The following is a 16924-nucleotide window of genomic DNA, read 5'->3' as shown; positions in this document are numbered from 1 at the left end:
TTCTTTCATAATTCTTTAAGCATCTTTACTAAAGCCGAGTAATTTCATTCCAACAATTTTTTAACATTCATCAATTTTATAAAACAGTCCTGATATTAAAAAAAATAAATGCAAACAGATCCAATCTTCATCCAGCGTCCCTTCCTCCTGGTCCCGGGTTTTGTCAGTCCTTATTATCCCGTCGCTCTAGCGCATTAACCTGGCAACCTTATATCTGAGGCTCTCAAGTCTCTTCCATGTCCCTTCCACAGCTCTTCTTCATATTTGTAACTGTATTTTCCCTTGTCTCCTGCTCATGGTAACTCCAGCTTGGCAATATTTTTGACCCTTCTCGACAGATCAGCCCCTTTTCCATATTCAACACTACATTCCATGTGGTATTTAAAAACATGTTTCAAAAACCCTCCAAAATTAAGAGCCCCCACCATCCCAAACATCTCACGGCCCATTGCCAGATTTGAAAAGTCCAAACATCCCAGCATATGTTCAAATCCCAGATTTGAAAAGTCAATCCAGCCCCCCATTTCCAGGCCAAACCAAACTTTTTCTTTCCAAATCTGGCTTTTTCCAAGTTCATTTGTCAAATCCGAAAGCTCATATTCCTGTTGGGCCTGTTCTGTCAAGACACACTCCTGATTTAATTCCTGGGTGGGCTCCACATATTTTCCCACCCTCTGTTCAAAATTTCCCATTGCCTGTTCAAAATTTCTAGTCGAAGTCGCCTCAAATTCATCTTCTCATGTAACTGTTCCAGTAGGGCATTTGTTTTATAGAAAGCACACAACAGAGCTTCTGAATACATTGTCCTGCAAGGTCAAATGTCTATTCCCACGATTGTAATCTGTAACAGCTGCCGGCTCCCTGGAATTGGTTAGTTTCACAGTCTCCCTCTAGGGGGAAAACTTCTATTTGTTCTTGCAACAAAGTTTTCCTTTTTGAGATATTTTGTCAATATTTGTTCCTTTAAAATGCAAAGGGAAACAGCGGAATCACTATGTTTCTCTTCTTTTAGCTATCTGTCAAAAACGTTTGTCTCTGGTCAATGAGCTTCAAAAGTCAGTCCTGACACCCCGCTCCAGGATCAGGGCGGTGGAAAGTTACTTTACTTTAAACTCACTTTAAACAGTCCGAAAAAGATCCCCCTTCTTCTCCTGCTGTCGAAGGGGGGTTCCACAATTTTAAATGATGAAATCCAATCCTTTAAAAGCGATTTTCTGAGCTCTAGTTTACATTGTCTTTGCTTTATTCTGTCTACAAAAGAACGGAAGGCTGACTTCCTGTTTAGACCTTCCCGTTCAGTACCAAATTGAGATAAATTTTTAAATCCAATTCCTTTCTGCTCGCAAGTCCTTATTTAAGATCCAGTTGTTCAAAGTTTAAGTACTCACGGGTGCTTATTTTAGAGTCCAAATTGTCCCAGGAAAAAGGCAGCGCTCTCCAGCAACGGCTATGCGGCTTCGCTCCACGGAAATAGCAGTTGACTCACAGCACCACGCCACTTCCCCCTCTTCACTTTGGAGCCCGTTAGTGGGTTCCATTGCGAGTTGGGGGGGGCGCTAAAGGTGCCCGCCGAGTCCCATGGTCACAGGCTTCATCCGCCTGTGATTTTTAAAAGGGTCCCTGCTTCGCCGTAGCGGAGAAGACCTGTTTCACGCGGAGCTAGTCCCTCCAGTTCAGAGGGAGTCCGCCATTGCAGATGGCACCACCCAGAAGTCTCCCTCCCAAGTTTGTTACCTGCTTATATCCCACCTTCCTTCCATCCCAGAAGCCAAAGCAACATATATGTGTTTTGATATGTGTTCAGACCCCTGGGCTCTCACTTGTGGGGTGCCTCAGGGTTCCGTCCTCTCCCCTGTGGTTTTTAACATCTACATGCAGCCGCTGGGAGAGATCATCAGGGGGTTTGGGTTGGATGTTCATCAATGTGTGGATGATACCCAGCTCTACCTCTATTTTAAATCACAACCAGTGAAGGTGGTGAAGGTCCTGTGTGAGTGTCTGGAGGCGGTTGGAGGATGGATGGCAGCTAATGGATTGAGGTTGAATCCTGACAAGATAGAAGTACTGTTCTTGGGGGACAGGAGGCGGGCTAGTGTGGAGGACTCCCTGGTCCTGAATGGGGTAACTGTGCCCCTGAAGGATCAGGTGCGCAGCCTGGGAGTCATTTTGGACTCACAGCTGCCCATGGAGGCACAGGTCAATTCTGTGTCCAGGGCAGCTGTTTACCAGCTTCATCTGGTACGCAGACTGAGACCCTCCCTGCCCGTAATCTGTCTTGACAGAGTGGTGCATGCTCTAGTTATCTCCCGCTTGAACTACTGCCATGCGCTCTACATGGGGCTACCTTTGAAGGTGACTCGGAAACTGCAATTAATCTAGAATGCGGCGGCTAAACTGATGACTGGGACTGGCCGCTGAAACCATATAACACCAGTCCTGAAAGATCTTCATTGGCTCCCAGTACTTTTCCAAGCACAATTCAGAGTGTTGATGCTGACCTTTAAAGCCCTAAATGGCCTCGGTTCAGTACACCTGAAGGAGCATCTCCACCCCCATCATTCTACCCGGACACTGAGGTTCAGTGCTGAGGGCCTTCTGGTGGTTCCCTCACTGCGAGAAGCCAAGTTACAGGGAACCAGGCAGAGGGCCTTCTCGGTAGTGGCGCCCGCCCTGTGGAATGCCCTCCCATCAGATGTCAAGGCAATAAACAACTGTTTTACTTTTAAAAGACAACTGAAGGCAGCCCTGTTTAGGGAAGTTTTTAATGTCTGACGCTGTATTGTTTTTAATATTCGGTTGGAAGCCACCCAGAGTGGCTGGGGAAACCCAGCCAGATGGGCGGGGTATAAATAATAATAAATTATTATTATTATTATTATTATTATTATTATTATTATTATTAATACCAAGTAGTATGCAGAAGATTGAGGTGGGGGGTCAGCGTGATGGAGCTGGCCTGTCAAAGCAGAGCCGGCCAAGTGAGTTCTGCTCCCAGCTCTCCCACTGCTGGAACTGACTCAGCCCTGACCCTTTGGGGTTGTTCCTCTCCTTTGCTTTTCTTCCTCTGTAGTGAGAAATCCCTATACAGGCCACAAATACCTCTGTGGAGCGTTGCAGCTGGGGATCGTTTTGCTTCAGTGGTATGAACCGATGCAGAAGTTCATGTTAATAAAGGTGCGTGAGGCTGTTTCTTGCGCGACTTCGTGGTGGTGTTTCATGGGAATGCGTCCGCTGAGGGTGGAACTTCAAGGCTTTCGTGCAAGACGTTAAGCCGTATCAGATCTGGAGTGGGAGTCGCATCTGCCGTCAGTTAACTTCTGTGCTTGGTTCAGGGTGTTGATCAGAGCCCCAATAGACCGCTTTGAAGGGGCAGCCAAGTCTTGAGGGGCAGGGAGGACCCCTTCACCATTGACCCCTGTCCTGGGGGATACCAAGTCCCTCCCTGCAGCTCATCATCACACTGTCTCCAACTCCAGCATTTAGAGTAGCAAGTGAAGGGCTCCTTTTCAGGAGAACCTTTTGAAAGTGATCCTGAGTCTTCTATACCTGTATGTTTTTATTTTGATGTTGCTTTTGTTCATTTGCATTGCAAAGGGGGTTGGACTAGATCAGCGTTTCCCAAACTTGGGTCACCAGCAGTTTTGAGACTACAACTCCCATCATCCCTAGCTAGCAGGACCACTGGTCAGGGATGATGTCAACTGTAGTCTGGAGACCCAAGTTGGGGAAACTCTGGACCCTTTGGCTTCCTCCCAACTCTGCAATTCTGATTCTATAGTGATTTTAATTTACCGTATTTATCTGTGTATAAGATGCCCCCAATGTATAAGATGACCCCTATTTTTTTTAACCCAAAATTAAGAAATTAGGTTGTTTAGCTTTTGGGGGGGGGTCACTTTTGCCAATTGCCACTGCCTGCCTGCCACTGCCAATCGCTTGCCACAGCCACTGCCGATCACACACCTTGCTGCAGCTGCCAATTGTCTGCCTAATTGCCACAACCACAGCCAATCACCAGCAGGCCTTGCCACACCCACCAATCACCTTCCCAATCGCTGCTGCCAATCTCCTGTTTGCTGCTGCCATTAATCACACGTCCCCCCTCTGCATTCACTATCCATGTATAAGGCGACACCCAATTTTTGCCTAATTTTTTTTTTTTTTTTTTAGCAAAAAGCATCGTCTTATACACAGACGATGCTGTTGAGGCTGGTCATTGTTTACAGGGTGAGATCTAAATGTTAAAAATAATTTAGATGTCCACTCCGTAAGAAGCCAAATTTCAGAACAGGCTGGTTGCTGTTCAGTCTCTTCTTTACTTTCATTTTGGTGGCCTTGTTGTTTCTTTCCCCCTGCCCCTTCCAGCACTTTGATTTCCCGCTGCCGACCCCCCTGAACGTCTTCGAAATGCTGGTGATCCCAGAGCAGGAGTACCCCATGGTGTGCGTGGCGATAAGCAAGGGAGTCGAACCAAACCAGGTCGTGCAGTTTGAGACAATTAACCTGAACTCTGCTTCTTCGTGGTTTACAGAAACTGGTGCAGGTGAGGCTCCAGCAGACCTGACTTCAGTTTACTGTAAGAGACAATATGAGTTACTCACAGCAAAAGTGGGGAAGTGCCAGAGGTTGGAGAGGCCGAGTTCTTCTCAGAGGAGGGTTCTGTCACTTGGCAGTCTCTTTTGTGGGGAAGGGCAGCAGAAGAGGTGGCCTTATAGCGTGGATGGCGAGAGCGGAGAAAGAAGATTCATGGGTTTGAGGAAGAGTTGCATCAGTGGCCTGGATGCAAATGGTTTCTCTCTCTTCTTCTCCCCTCCATCAAGGTTGCCAACAGCTCGATGCCATCCACGTCACCCAGTTGGAGAGGGACACAGTTCTTGTCTGCTTGGACAGTAAGTAGCAGGAGCTAGAGCTTGCTGGCTTTTTTCCTTTTCTTTTTTGAGCTCCGAGGCAGAAAGCAATAGAAAAAGAGGAGGGGACAAAAACAGAATAAACACAGTAAAACATAATAATAAGCTAGCTAGGGGTGATGGGAGTTGTAGTTCAACAACATCTGGGGACCCACAGGTTGAGAAAGGCTGTTTTATGGCAGATGAAGATTATGGATTTTTTGGAGCTGGCTGGAAGAGTCCGCGACCAGAAGGAGGAGGAGTACCAGGAAGAATGGATGGGATTTAAAGACTATTTAGCTAAATATGTTAAGATAACTTAATTGGAAAAGCTTGCAAGTATTAGATAGGCTTAGGATTTAAATATGTAAGGAGAGGATTTAAGATGTTTAAAGCTAATTGAGAAAGAATGAAAGATGTTAAGTGATCAAGTTAATTTTTTGAGAAATTTGATTTTGGAATACTGTTAAAATGATATATAATGAAATTCAACCAAGGGGATTTGAGGAAGTCACTTAATAATGTTACAAAGATTGGTTTAATTACAAATAGGGTGTGTGTGTGTGTGTGTGTGTGTGTGTGTGTTTGTTTGTTTCTGTGTTTGTTTTAAATTTTTGGAAAATCAATAAAAAATTGGAAAAAAAGAGAAAGGCTGTTTTAGAACAAGGCAGCCTAAAAGCAGCATTTAAGCTAAAAATCAGTTTAAAGCAGCAGTAGAATTACACATTAAAACCCTATATAGATCAGTTCCTCATACACATAGTTTATTAACATTCCTGTGTTAGTATTATGGTGGTGGTGGTGATTTTGCACTCTGTCGCTGTGGTTCTCCCACGGCAGACATTGCATGTCTTGTGGGCTGAGTGGCTGCTGCCTGGGCCCTGGCTCTTCCCACTTCCATATACAGTGGTACCTCAGGTTACATACGCTTCAAGTTACATACGCTTCAGGTTACAGACTCCGCTAACCCAGAAATAGTACCTCGGTTTAAGAACTTTGCTTCAGGAAGGGAACAGAAATCATGCTCCGGCGGCGCAGCGGCAGCAGGAGGCTCCATTAGCTAAAGTGGTGCTTGAGGTTAAGAACAGTTTCAGGTTAAGAACAGACCTCCAGAACGAATTAAGTACGTAACCAGAGGTACCACTGTATTTGTTGGGGCAGCCTCTGAGCTGACCCAGCAATCCCGATTTGGCTCTCATTTCTCCCTTTTAAGGATTTGTGAAAATTGTGAATCTGCATGGGAAACTGAAGTCGAGCAAGAAGCTGGCCTCCGAACTAAGCTTTGATTTCTGCATTGAATCTGTAGGTGAGCAGAGACCGCCTTCGCCATCGTTTATTGTCTCCAAAGTGCATGCTGTATGTTAACTCGGAGGTGGGGGTCCCTTTTCAAGCCGAGGGCCACATTCCCTTCTGGGCAACCTTCCAGGAGCCAAATGCCAGCAGTGGGTGGGGCCAGGTACAAAATCAGGCGGGGAAACAAATGTGAATTCCCTCTTTGTCCTCCACCAGAAGTTTTGTCAGAGTTCAAGGATGCATTCTAGCCAGGCAAAAATCCTCAAGGAGGGTGCCAAGCTGTGGCCGGTGAGAATGTGTGGCCTCGAGAGAGTCTTGGGGGCCAGGTAAAGAAGCCTGGAGGCCCCAAATTCCTGCGGTAGATCGCATGCAACCCCACAGACTCAGAGTCTGCAAGACACAAGACAGGAAGATGTTGGAAGGAAAGCCCATAATGACATTCCTCAAATGCCTGGGAGGCTTCCTTGGTGAGAACCAGCCATTGTTATGGCGGGAATGTTCCTCCTGATGGCATGTTTGGGCTCCTGAGGGCTCAGAGTGTGTGATCAGTGTCCCGCATTGGCTGGAGGCTGGTGGGAGTTGAGGGGGGCAGCCCGACTCTTGCCATGACCCACTGACCTTGGAGGCTTGCGGTGGAGGCTGCAGACAGAGTTCTCTAGCCAGGGTTACAGCTGTAACCCAGAAGCCAGGGCTCTGTGCTGGCGTTGAAAAATCAAGAGGCAACCATTGGGCAATGCCTTGGCAGACACTTCCTGGCATTGCCAAAGACCAGCTGTCTCCAAGACATGTCTCTGGACTCCTTCACACCATTTAATGGACCTCTCACTCAGTATGTGGGGAGAGCAAGTAGGTCTCCCCTGGAATCCCCTCCCCGTGCTCGGCAAGACCACCCCGTAAAACAGCCCTGATTGGCCTTGCCTTGTGTCTTGAGGCAGCGGTGGCCACCGGCCTGGATGGCTTTCAGAGGATTGGACACATTCAGGTTGGAGAAGACCATGCATGGCTTTTAGCCCCGATGGCTGTGGTCTGCCTGCAGACTTGGAGGCAGCAATGCTTGTGAATACCAGTTGCAGGAGGTATTCAGGACAGGAGGACAGGACAGTGTTGCTTTTTGTGCTCAGGTCACGCTTGCCGGTTTCCCATTGAGACATCTGGCCAGCCACTCTGAGAACAGGATGCTGGACTAGGTGGGCCCAGGGGCCTGATCCAGAAGGGCTGCTCTTCTTCTTCTTCTTCTTCTTCTTCTTCTTCTTCTTCTTCTTGTCGTTTAGTCGTGTCCGCCTCTTCGTGACCCCCCTGGACCAGAGCACGCCAGGCACTCCTGTCCTCCACTGCCTCCCGCAGTTTGGTCAAACTCATGCTGGTAGCTTCGAGAACACTGTCCCACCATCTCGTCCTCTGTTGTCCCCTTCTCCTTGTGCCCTCCATCTTTCCCTACATCAGGGTCTTTTCCAGGGAGTCTTCTCTTCTCATGAGGTGGCCAAAGTCTTGGAGCCTCAGCTTCAGGATCTGTCCTTCCAGGGAGCACTCAGGGCTGATATCCTTCAGAATGGAGAGGTTTGATCTTCTTGCAGGAGTCTCCTCCAGCACCATAATTCAAAAGTATCAATTCTTCTGCGATCAGCCTTCTTTATGGTCCAGCTCTCACTTCCATACATCACAACTGGGAAAACCATAGCTTTAACTATACAGACCTTTGTCGGCAAGGTGATGTCTCTGCTTTTTAAGATGCTGTCTAGTTTTCTCATTCTTACCTTATTGCATCTCTCCCGCAGTGTGCCTTCAAGACAGTGTTCTGGCCTTCTGGAAGCATGGGATGCAAGGGAAAAGCTTTAAGTCTGACGAAGTAAGTCTTGGGCTTGGGGGGGGGGCTTGTTTTCCCAGCCTTGCTGCCCTCCGTGGAAGGAACTTGGTTGCTCTACTGAGAAAGGAACGCCCCTTCTCAGGGAAAGCCAGAGAGGGGAGGGGAGCCCTTGTGGCTCTGTCCTGGTGAAGGATCATAGTTGGCCCACGTTCGGTTAGAAGAATATTGGGTGCCAGGTGAGGGGAGTCTTCTCTGGCCAAGATCCTGCAGAGCAACAGACAGTCAGAGTAGAAGGGCCATTGGCCTGACCTGGTGTGAGATGGCTTCTTGTGGGGGTGCCTTATTATCGTCTTCCGGAGCAACTACTCTATTCCGAACTTAAAAATGGAAAGCGTCATGCTGGTGGTCAACAAAAGGTTTATAGACTGTCTCAAGGCAAATCTAAAAAATGTAGTATAAACACTAACAATTGGGAAACACTGGCCTGCGAGCGCTCCAGCTGGAGAACAGCCTTGACCAAAGGTCTCATGGGCTTTGAAGACACTCAAACTCAGGATGCAAGGGAGAAACATGCTAAGAGGAAGGCACGCTTGGCAAACCCTCACCGTGATCAACTCTCGCCCAGAAACCAGTGTCCCCACTGTGGAAGGACGTGTGTATCCGGAATTGGCCTCCACAGTCACCTACGGACTCACTGTTAAGACCGTGTTTATGGAAGACAATCTTACTTGGCTATGAGGGATCGCCAAAGAAGAAGACATTCTCAAGTATAGCGACTTAAGGGTGGAGGGGCATCGGCAGTCAGGTTTGTAGCCCCCAGAACACATCACAGCTATGAAGTCATAACAAGCCTTGGTCATTCCCACCACCATGGAGATAATAACAGAATCAGGGAATTGTAGAGTTGCAAGGGACTCCCAAGGGTCATCTAGTTGAACCCCCAAATAAAAGCATATGAAGTTGTACAAACGCACTATACAAAGTTGTTGTGAAGTTTATCACGAGGATGTAAAGTGCTATTTATTATTATTATTATTACTCACGGTTGGTTTATATTGTTTTACCAATACAACTGCCTTCTAACTCTTGTGTAAGGCTCGCCATAATGGCACAAACAACGTGCTCAAGGTTCTCACTTCATTATGGGAGGTACCATTGCCCAGTGGCGTAACACCTTCCTGGGGGCATTGTTTGCTGTCTTTGTGCTGAGTCAGGCCATTGGTCCGCCTAGTTCAATATTGTCGACACTGACTGGCAGCGGTCTTCCTGGGTTTAGGCAGGGGTCGTCCCCAGCCTCCCCCCAGGGTAGCAGCACATAAGCATTCCTATCTAGCCCATTTGGAGAGTGGGAAACATGATATGCACACATTAACTCAGTGATAAACCTAACAATAACCCTGTAAGGCAGGCCAGGATAATAACAGCTTGCCTAAGGCCATAATGAGTCTGGTTGAAGTGAGATTTGAATTTGGGCTTCCTAGCTGGCACGAGAATCCTGCCCTTGGGCCACTACACTGTCATACAAATTAAATTTAAGATATAACAAATAGCAATGCAACAATAATGTATATGGATAGATTTCTGTTGTGGCCTTTAGCACTCAGGGCTGTTGCACTCTGTTCCAGCGCAGAGGCGAGGAAAGGGTGCCTGGGCCTGACACCCATTCCCAGGTGGATGGTGTCGGACTCCATCTCCCTTGACCCCACTGGCCCAGAAGTCAGGAATGGTGGGAGCTGGAGCCCAGCAGCCTTGAACCGTGGTTCAGTAAGCGGCGAAGGTTGCTTCTGAACTAACTTGCTGTGCATTTTGTCAACAGCGACTGGACTATTTGACTCAACCCTCCTCCGCAGTCTTAGCTGGCTCAAGTGTCCCTTTCTCTGCCCCTTTTGCAGGTAACCCAGGAGATCTCAGACGAAACTCGGGTGTTCCGCTTGCTGGGCTCCGACAGGTGAGCTGAGAAGATTTTGACACACTGCACAAATCTTATATTTAGATTTCCAGTCTTTCTGCATTAGAAAACTTCATGGCCACGTTCTTAAAAGAGATGCCTTTTCCCATGTCATGGGATGCATCCAGCAAGACGCCCCCTTGTAGCATGTTAAATAATAATAATAATAATAATAATAATAATAATAATAATAATTACAATGGTACCTCCAGTTGCGAACAGCATCCGTTCTGGAGGTCTGGCTGCATCCCAAGGTATTCACAACCAGTGGATGGCTTTTACGCATGCGCATGGCGTGGTTTAGCGCTTCTCATGCGCATGGTGCATAGAGCGCTTCTGCGCATGTGCGTGCAGCAAAACCTGGAAAAATACTTCCGGGTTTGTCGCATTCGCATCCTGAAGTTTACATAAGCAGAGGGATACATAAGCGGAGGTACAACTGTATTATTATTATTATTATTATTAAGTCCAATGTTGCATTACAGCTCCCAGCGCCCACAGTGGCTGGTGGCAGTGGGAGTTGTCGCCCCCACATCTGCAGGGTGCCAGGCTGGGGGAGGCTGTGATGCCAGGGCCCCAGGGTGCCCACTTGCAGTGAGGGCTAACTTTCTCGTTCCTCCTTCCCCTCACAGGGTGGTGGTGCTGGAGAGTAGGCCGACCGACAACCCAACAGCCCACAGCAATCTCTACATTTTGGCCGGCCACGAAAACAGTTACTAGGCAACCGAAACCCGACTCGGAACTGCCAGCCAAGGAATACGTCACATAAGGAAGCAGCCCTCAAGGAAATGCTATCCAAGCCGGACTCTCCCTCCCTCCCTCTTGCTCTCTCTCTCTCTCTCTGTTTCTCCCTCCCTCTCCCTTTGCTCTACTGTGTCAATATCCAAACGGACCCATTTTTTTAGGAACGAGAGCCAAACGTCGCCTGGGCGTCTTGCAGCTGGGAAGCAGCTGATCTGTCACTTGCCACTGTGTGGTTGGTTATGTTGAGTTCGCTTAATAAAAGCTACGAGGTTAATAAGCCACTCTGGTTCGTTAGGCCCGGGGGGGGGGAGGGAGAGATCCCAAATGCGTTCACGGTGCCATGCGGTTCTCGACGCAGACTTCTTTTGTCTTCCGGTTAAAATACCAAGGCTGCCGCTGCCTTCCAACCTTGTGGCAATGCCAACTTTTGAATGCTGGTGGCTGAGATCGAAATCAGGAACATTGAGGCTGGCAGAGAAGGCGGGTGCACTTTTGGGGACCCCCCCCCCATGGGGAAGACTTCCTACGCAAAGCCACTCTGGATCTTCTCCAAATGATCCGCTTTCAAGAGGTCATCAGCATTCCCGGGATATCGTGGGTTTTCTGTTTTTTAACGCAACTGTTCTCTGTGGGTTTGTAAAATAGACTATTTAATCCTTATTTATTAATCTGCTGCTAGGGTCGTGTGATGTATCCTAACTTCTAGCACATGAAGGTTGCAGAGCAGCTTTTGGGGGGGGTTGAGGGAGGGGGGCTCCCCCCCCCGTCTTTATACAATTGTACAAAGAACCTGGTATTCATTTCACCCTTTTTGCCTCTTAGATGAAGCCCGTCGTCTGAGGGAGGTGTTTATATATAGATAAATATATATATATATAGGGGGACGCAGGGTGGGAGGAAAGACCTTTTGGCTATTCTTGCAGAAATGCTGTTTTGTACAAGAGTCTTTTGTAGGAGTTTTTGCTCGTGGGATTTGTCGCCAGAGGGAGCGTGTGGCAGAAATGCAAAGCCGTATCTCCGTGAGGAATCAAGGATCCCTAGATTGGCCCGAAAGATAGATTGTGTGTGAGAGAGAGTGTGTGTGAGGGGAGCACACAGGTGTGTCGTCATCACGAGCTCCTGAGAATGTACGGAGAAAAAGAGATGAAAGCTCATCCAGGTCTTGTGGATCCCTGGATCCCCACCCAATGGTTCAGGCCAGGTGAGACAGAGGTGGTAAGGCCGATTCCAGAGGCCCCCTGGTCCTTGCAGCTGGGTCCCTGGTGCGAATCATCCCTTTCCCTGGAAACATCCCCCTTTCTGTCACGATAGATGCCAAACTGGGAGCGCAGGAAGCCACCGACTGGATGAGCCTTTCGAAAACTGCTTTCAGGGGAGAGCTCTTTTTAACGCTTCACGGACACGTATTTTATTTATACTGTGCCAGAGGAGAAAATGCCGTGCCTGGAAGAAAGGAACTAGATTTCCCCCGGACTGGGCGAGTTTCGAAAGGGTCTGTTTTTTAAAAAAAAATCCCGGTGGTATAGTATAAATATATATATAAGACGCAGTATTGTCTAATAAATCTTGGGGAATATCCTTTGTTCCATTATCCCTTTCTCGAGGCTCTCATCCATGTTTCTCCTCCCCGCCCCCCCTTTCATCCATTAAAGTATCCCTTTTGCTCCTGAGTTTTGCCTGCTTTCATTCATTACGTTTTAGTGGCTCTGCAGAGGAACACGGGGGGGGGGCATGGCTCTCTCAGCAGAGCAACTGCCTTGCATGCAGGAGGGCCCAGGTGGGGGTCTCTGGCGTCTCCAGGTGGGGCTGGGGGTGTCGTCCGAAATTCTGGAGAGCCACTGCCAGTCCGTGTAGGTAATATTGAGTTAGGTGGACGAGTGGCTTGGCTTGCTACAAGGCAGCTATGTTTACAAGGTAACCATTCTGCACTTCCTGCTAATTCGGTAACGATTTGGATTCCTCCCTCCCCATAAGGAAAAGCTACCACTTCAGGGATATTACATCTTTCCAGGGCTTCGTAGAACTGTAGATTTGGAAAGGGACCCTGCAGTGCAGGAATATGCTGCTGTCCCATACGGGGATCAAACCTGAAACCTTGACCTTGTCAGCTCCACACTCTAGCCAGCTGAGCTATCCAGGCACAATATACCATTGATGGGAAGGTGTGGTTCATTCCCCAGCTAGCAGGGCAACTGGGATGTCAGAGCACTGCTCTCCAGATGTTTCAGACTAGTAATAGTGATTTATTATTTGTACCCCGCCCATCTGGCCAGGTTTCCCCAGCCACTCTGGGCGGCTTCCAACAAAGATGTAAAATACACTAAAATGTCACACATTAAAAACTTCCCTGAGCAGGGCTGCCTTCAGATGTCTTCTAAATGTCAGGTAGTTGTTTATCTCTTTGACATCTGGTGGGAGGGCATTCCACAGGGTGGGCGCCACCACCGAGAAGGCCCTCTGCCTGGTTCCCTATAGCTTTGCTTCTTGCAATGAGGGAACTACCAGAAGGCCCTCGGAGCTGGACTACAAATCCCATAGCCAGTGGGAGTTTTAGTCCAGCACATCCCGAGGCACCAGGTACCTGGCATAGGCCGGTGTGGAGTTTGGTTACATAAGCGTCCCTGGATACTGGCCGTGCCATCCCTGACATCAAGAATGACACTCCCCCTGCCCGTGTCAAAACTGGAGCGTTGCCTGTAAAGTTTAAAAGCTATAGTGGGAGCCAACAGAAAGCAGAGAAGCCCCTGCTCACTCTGGCTCCCCTGTTTTCAAGACCCAAAGGGCTTGTTGGGCACACCGACCCCTCTCTGCCTGACCTGTGGGACTCTTGTCCCCTGGGGACACCCATCACCAGCTCATAGCTGTCAACTTACAGATTTGAAAATAAGGGACCAGCAGCCTCGAAAATAAGGGATCAGCAGCCAAAATAAGGGATTTTTTTTAGCTTATACAGAAATCCGCCACTGATGGAGCCAGGCTGCTTTGGCTGGGACTGACTGTGTTTTGCAGGGGGTTGGACTAGATGATCCTAAGGGTCTACAACTCCGACCAGAGAAGAGGGGCAGACAAAACGGATGAACGACGTCGAGATGGCAAAGCTTCCAGGCAGAATTAGAAATCAGGAAGAGGACCTCTTGAATAAAGAATGGGGAAAGTTTATAATTTAGTTGAAAAGCTATTGTAAAGAGTTACATACATTGGTAGGATTGACAGAAAAAGTAGTAAAAATTTGAACTATGGATGGACAGATGATTTATAAAAATAGAGTTATGAAAGGGATGCAGAGGGGGAAATCACTACATTAAGATGCTTCACTGGTTGAAGGGAATGCTAAGCAGCACGTCGGGGCTGCCGTCGTCCTGGTGCGAGGAGTTCCATCGGCTCTTCCCCGCCCAAGAGAGAGAGGGAGGGAGAGAGAGAGACTCGCCCATGCCGCCCGTGAGCCCAGCATGAGGCGGTTGCAGCGCCGCCCTTCTGCGTCCCTCCCCATACCCTCCTCTCCCTCCTCCCTCAGGCCGCCGCTGCCGCTTCCGGCTTCCCCTGGCAGCGCAGTGGAAGTCTCGCAAGAGGGGCTGCCTGCCTGCCCACTGCCACCCGTCTCCTCACGACGCGCCCCTGAGGGGGAAAAGGGAGAGACGGAGACGCGGCAGCTCATGCGCTCGCTCTCTCACGGCGGAGGACCCCGAGCCGCAGCTTCCCTCCTGAGCCGGGCGAGCATGAAACCCGGGAAATTTAAGGGACATCATCAATAAGGGACAGCAGCGGGACACGGCGCTGGGATAAGGGAGTTTCCCGCCAAATAAGGGACGGTTGACAGCTATGCACTGGCTCTGCTCCACACTCCTTCAATGGTTTTCATCTGACTAGGTGGTAAGGATGCCTCTTGCTTGCCCGGACGTGTGTGTGTGTGTGTGTGCAGAAACTTGCTGAGTTTTCCCTGGCAAGAATGCAGCCGTATACAAAACTCAGAATCCTACCTGTTGCTCCGCCCACTTCCTGCCTCTGGCCCCGCCCTCACATGTATGGGTCCTTAAGGGGGTGTGGCCTTTGGCCTGAAAAATGTTCCCTATCTAGAGAGAGGATTTTGTGCAACAGAAAGGGCTTCGCCTGGTACCTGAAGACTGGCAAAGGTGGTACCAGGTGCATCTCCCGAACAGCAGCATTCTGTAGAGGGACACCATCCCCAGTTGGAGGACGGGCTTTTGAAGGGCTTTTGCTGAAGACCGCAGGGTCCGGGCCGGTTCACTTATTAATCTAATAAAGGGGGAGGGCCAGTTTCTAGCTGATGGGAGTTGTAGTCTGACAACCTCTGGAAGGAAAAGCTTGACAAAGGCTGCCCTACAGGGAAGGTAGAACCTATTAACTGTGGCCATTGGCGTCCTTCCCCTTGCAGAAGACAGAATTGGGGTTCAAGAGGACCTTAACGGAGCGGAGACCTGGGCACAAGCTAACAAAATGAATGTCAACAGGGACAAATGTCAGGTTCTGCCCTTAGGAAGAACCAGAAGCACAAATACAAGGCGGGGGACACCTGGCATACTAGCAGTACATGTGAAAAGGATCTAGGGGTCTTGGTGGACCCCAAGCTGAACATGAGTCCACAGTGTGATGCAGCAGCAAAAAAAGCTAATGCTATTCTAGGCTGCATCAACAGATGTAAAGTGGTTCCTCAGGTTACAGACGCTTCAGGTTACAGACTCTACTAACCCAGAAATAGTATCTCGGGTTAAGAACATTGCTTCAGGATGAGAACAGAAATCATGCTCTGGTGGCGCGGCAGCAACAGGAGGCCCCATTAGCTAAAGTGGTGCTTCAGGTTAAGAACAGTTTCAGGTTAAGAATGGACCTCCGGAACAAATTAAGTACTTAACCTGAGGTACCACTGTATAGTGTTCAGTTCAAGGGAAGTAATAGTCCCACTCTCTTCTGCCTTGGTCAGACCACACTTGGAATACTGCGTCCAATTCTGGGCACCACAATTTAAGAAGGACATTGACAAGCTGGAAGGTGTGCAGAGGAGGGCGACCAAGATGGTCAAGGGTCTGGAAACCAAACCTGATGAGGAACGGTTGAAGGAGCTGGGTATGTTTAGCCTGGAGAAGACTGAAAGGAGATATGAGAGCCATCTTCAGGTATCTCAAGGGTTGCCCCATGGAAGAGGGCAGATGGGTGGGGTATAAATAATAAATTATTATTATTATTATTATTATTATTATTATTATTATCATCATTATTATTATTATCCAAACCAACAGAACCAGATGCACAGATATAGGATGGGGGGCACCTGGCTTACTAGCAGTACAAGTGAAAAGGATCTAGGGGACTTAGTGGAACACAAGCTTAACATGAGCCAAGAGTGTGATGCTGCAGCAAAAAAAGCTAACGCTATTCTAGGCTGCATCAACAGAAGTCTAGTGTCAAGGAAAGTCATAGTTCTGCTTGATTCTGTCTTGGTCAGACCACACCTGGAGTACTGGGTCTAATTCTGGTCTCCACAGTTTAAGAAGGATGTTGAGAAGTTGGAAGGTGGGCAGAGGAGGGCGACCAAGATGATCAAGGGTCTGGAAACCAAGCCTGGTGAGGAACGGTTGAAGTAGCTGGGTATGTTTAGCCTGGAGAAGAGAAGACTAAGAGAAGATATGATAGCCATCTTCAAATATCTTAAGGGCTGCCACATAGAGGAGGGAGTATGCTTGTTTTCTCCTGCTCTGGAGGGTAGGACTCGAACCCATGGCTTCAAGGTACAAGAAAGGAGATTCAGACTAAACATTCAGAAAAAAACTTTCTGACAGTAAGAGCTGTTTGGCAGCGCAAGAGACTCCCAAGCAAGGTGGTGGACTCTCTCTTTCCTTGGAGGTTTTTAAGCAGAGGTTGGATGGCCATCTGTCATGGATGCTTTAGCTGAGATTCCTGCATTGCAAGGGGTCAGACTAGATGAAATTGGGGGTCCCTTCCAACTCTACAGGTCCAGTCCAAGTGGGTGCCCTTCTCCACCTCCACCGTCCCAGCTGCGCGCTGCGCGAGGAAGGACGTCGAGGATTCCTTGCTCTGCCCCGAGGAGCCTCCTGCTTCTGCCCAGCGCTTGGAGGGCAGCGACGGCGCCGCCTGCCAGTCTGTGCCAAGGCAGGGAGACGCCCGCTCAGCCTGGCTCCTCCCGGGGGCGGGCATCGCCCCCTCTGCCCAGGCTCCGCCGCCCGCCCTGATTGGCTGCTGCGCGCCTTTAGCGGCTCCGCGCAGAGCTGCGCC

The 16924-nt window shown here is 48.9% G+C and overlaps 1 protein-coding gene across 2 annotated transcripts in view; it reads left to right on the top strand.

Annotated features, from left to right (window-relative positions):
* The window catches only part of MAP4K5 (mitogen-activated protein kinase kinase kinase kinase 5), a 98678-nt gene extending 86333 nt beyond the window's left edge, over positions 1 to 12345 (top strand). For both annotated transcript variants that reach the window (XM_083514739.1, XM_083514740.1), the window contains 7 exons: positions 3071 to 3174; positions 4366 to 4543; positions 4821 to 4889; positions 6100 to 6192; positions 7955 to 8025; positions 9876 to 9931; positions 10564 to 12345. In XM_083514739.1, the coding sequence (XP_083370865.1) occupies positions 3071 to 3174; positions 4366 to 4543; positions 4821 to 4889; positions 6100 to 6192; positions 7955 to 8025; positions 9876 to 9931; positions 10564 to 10651 (659 nt within the window). In that variant the 3' untranslated portion in view covers positions 10652 to 12345. The remainder of the gene's footprint in view (positions 1 to 3070; positions 3175 to 4365; positions 4544 to 4820; positions 4890 to 6099; positions 6193 to 7954; positions 8026 to 9875; positions 9932 to 10563) is intronic.
* The last annotated feature ends 4579 nt before the right edge of the window (positions 12346 to 16924 follow it).

The sequence above is a fragment of the Podarcis liolepis genome, assembly GCF_965112155.1.
Source record: "Podarcis liolepis genome assembly, chromosome: 1".
NCBI lineage: Eukaryota > Metazoa > Chordata > Lepidosauria > Squamata > Lacertidae > Podarcis > Podarcis liolepis.
Note: the sequence above shows the minus strand (reverse complement) of the source record. Positions and strands in the feature narration are given on the sequence as shown.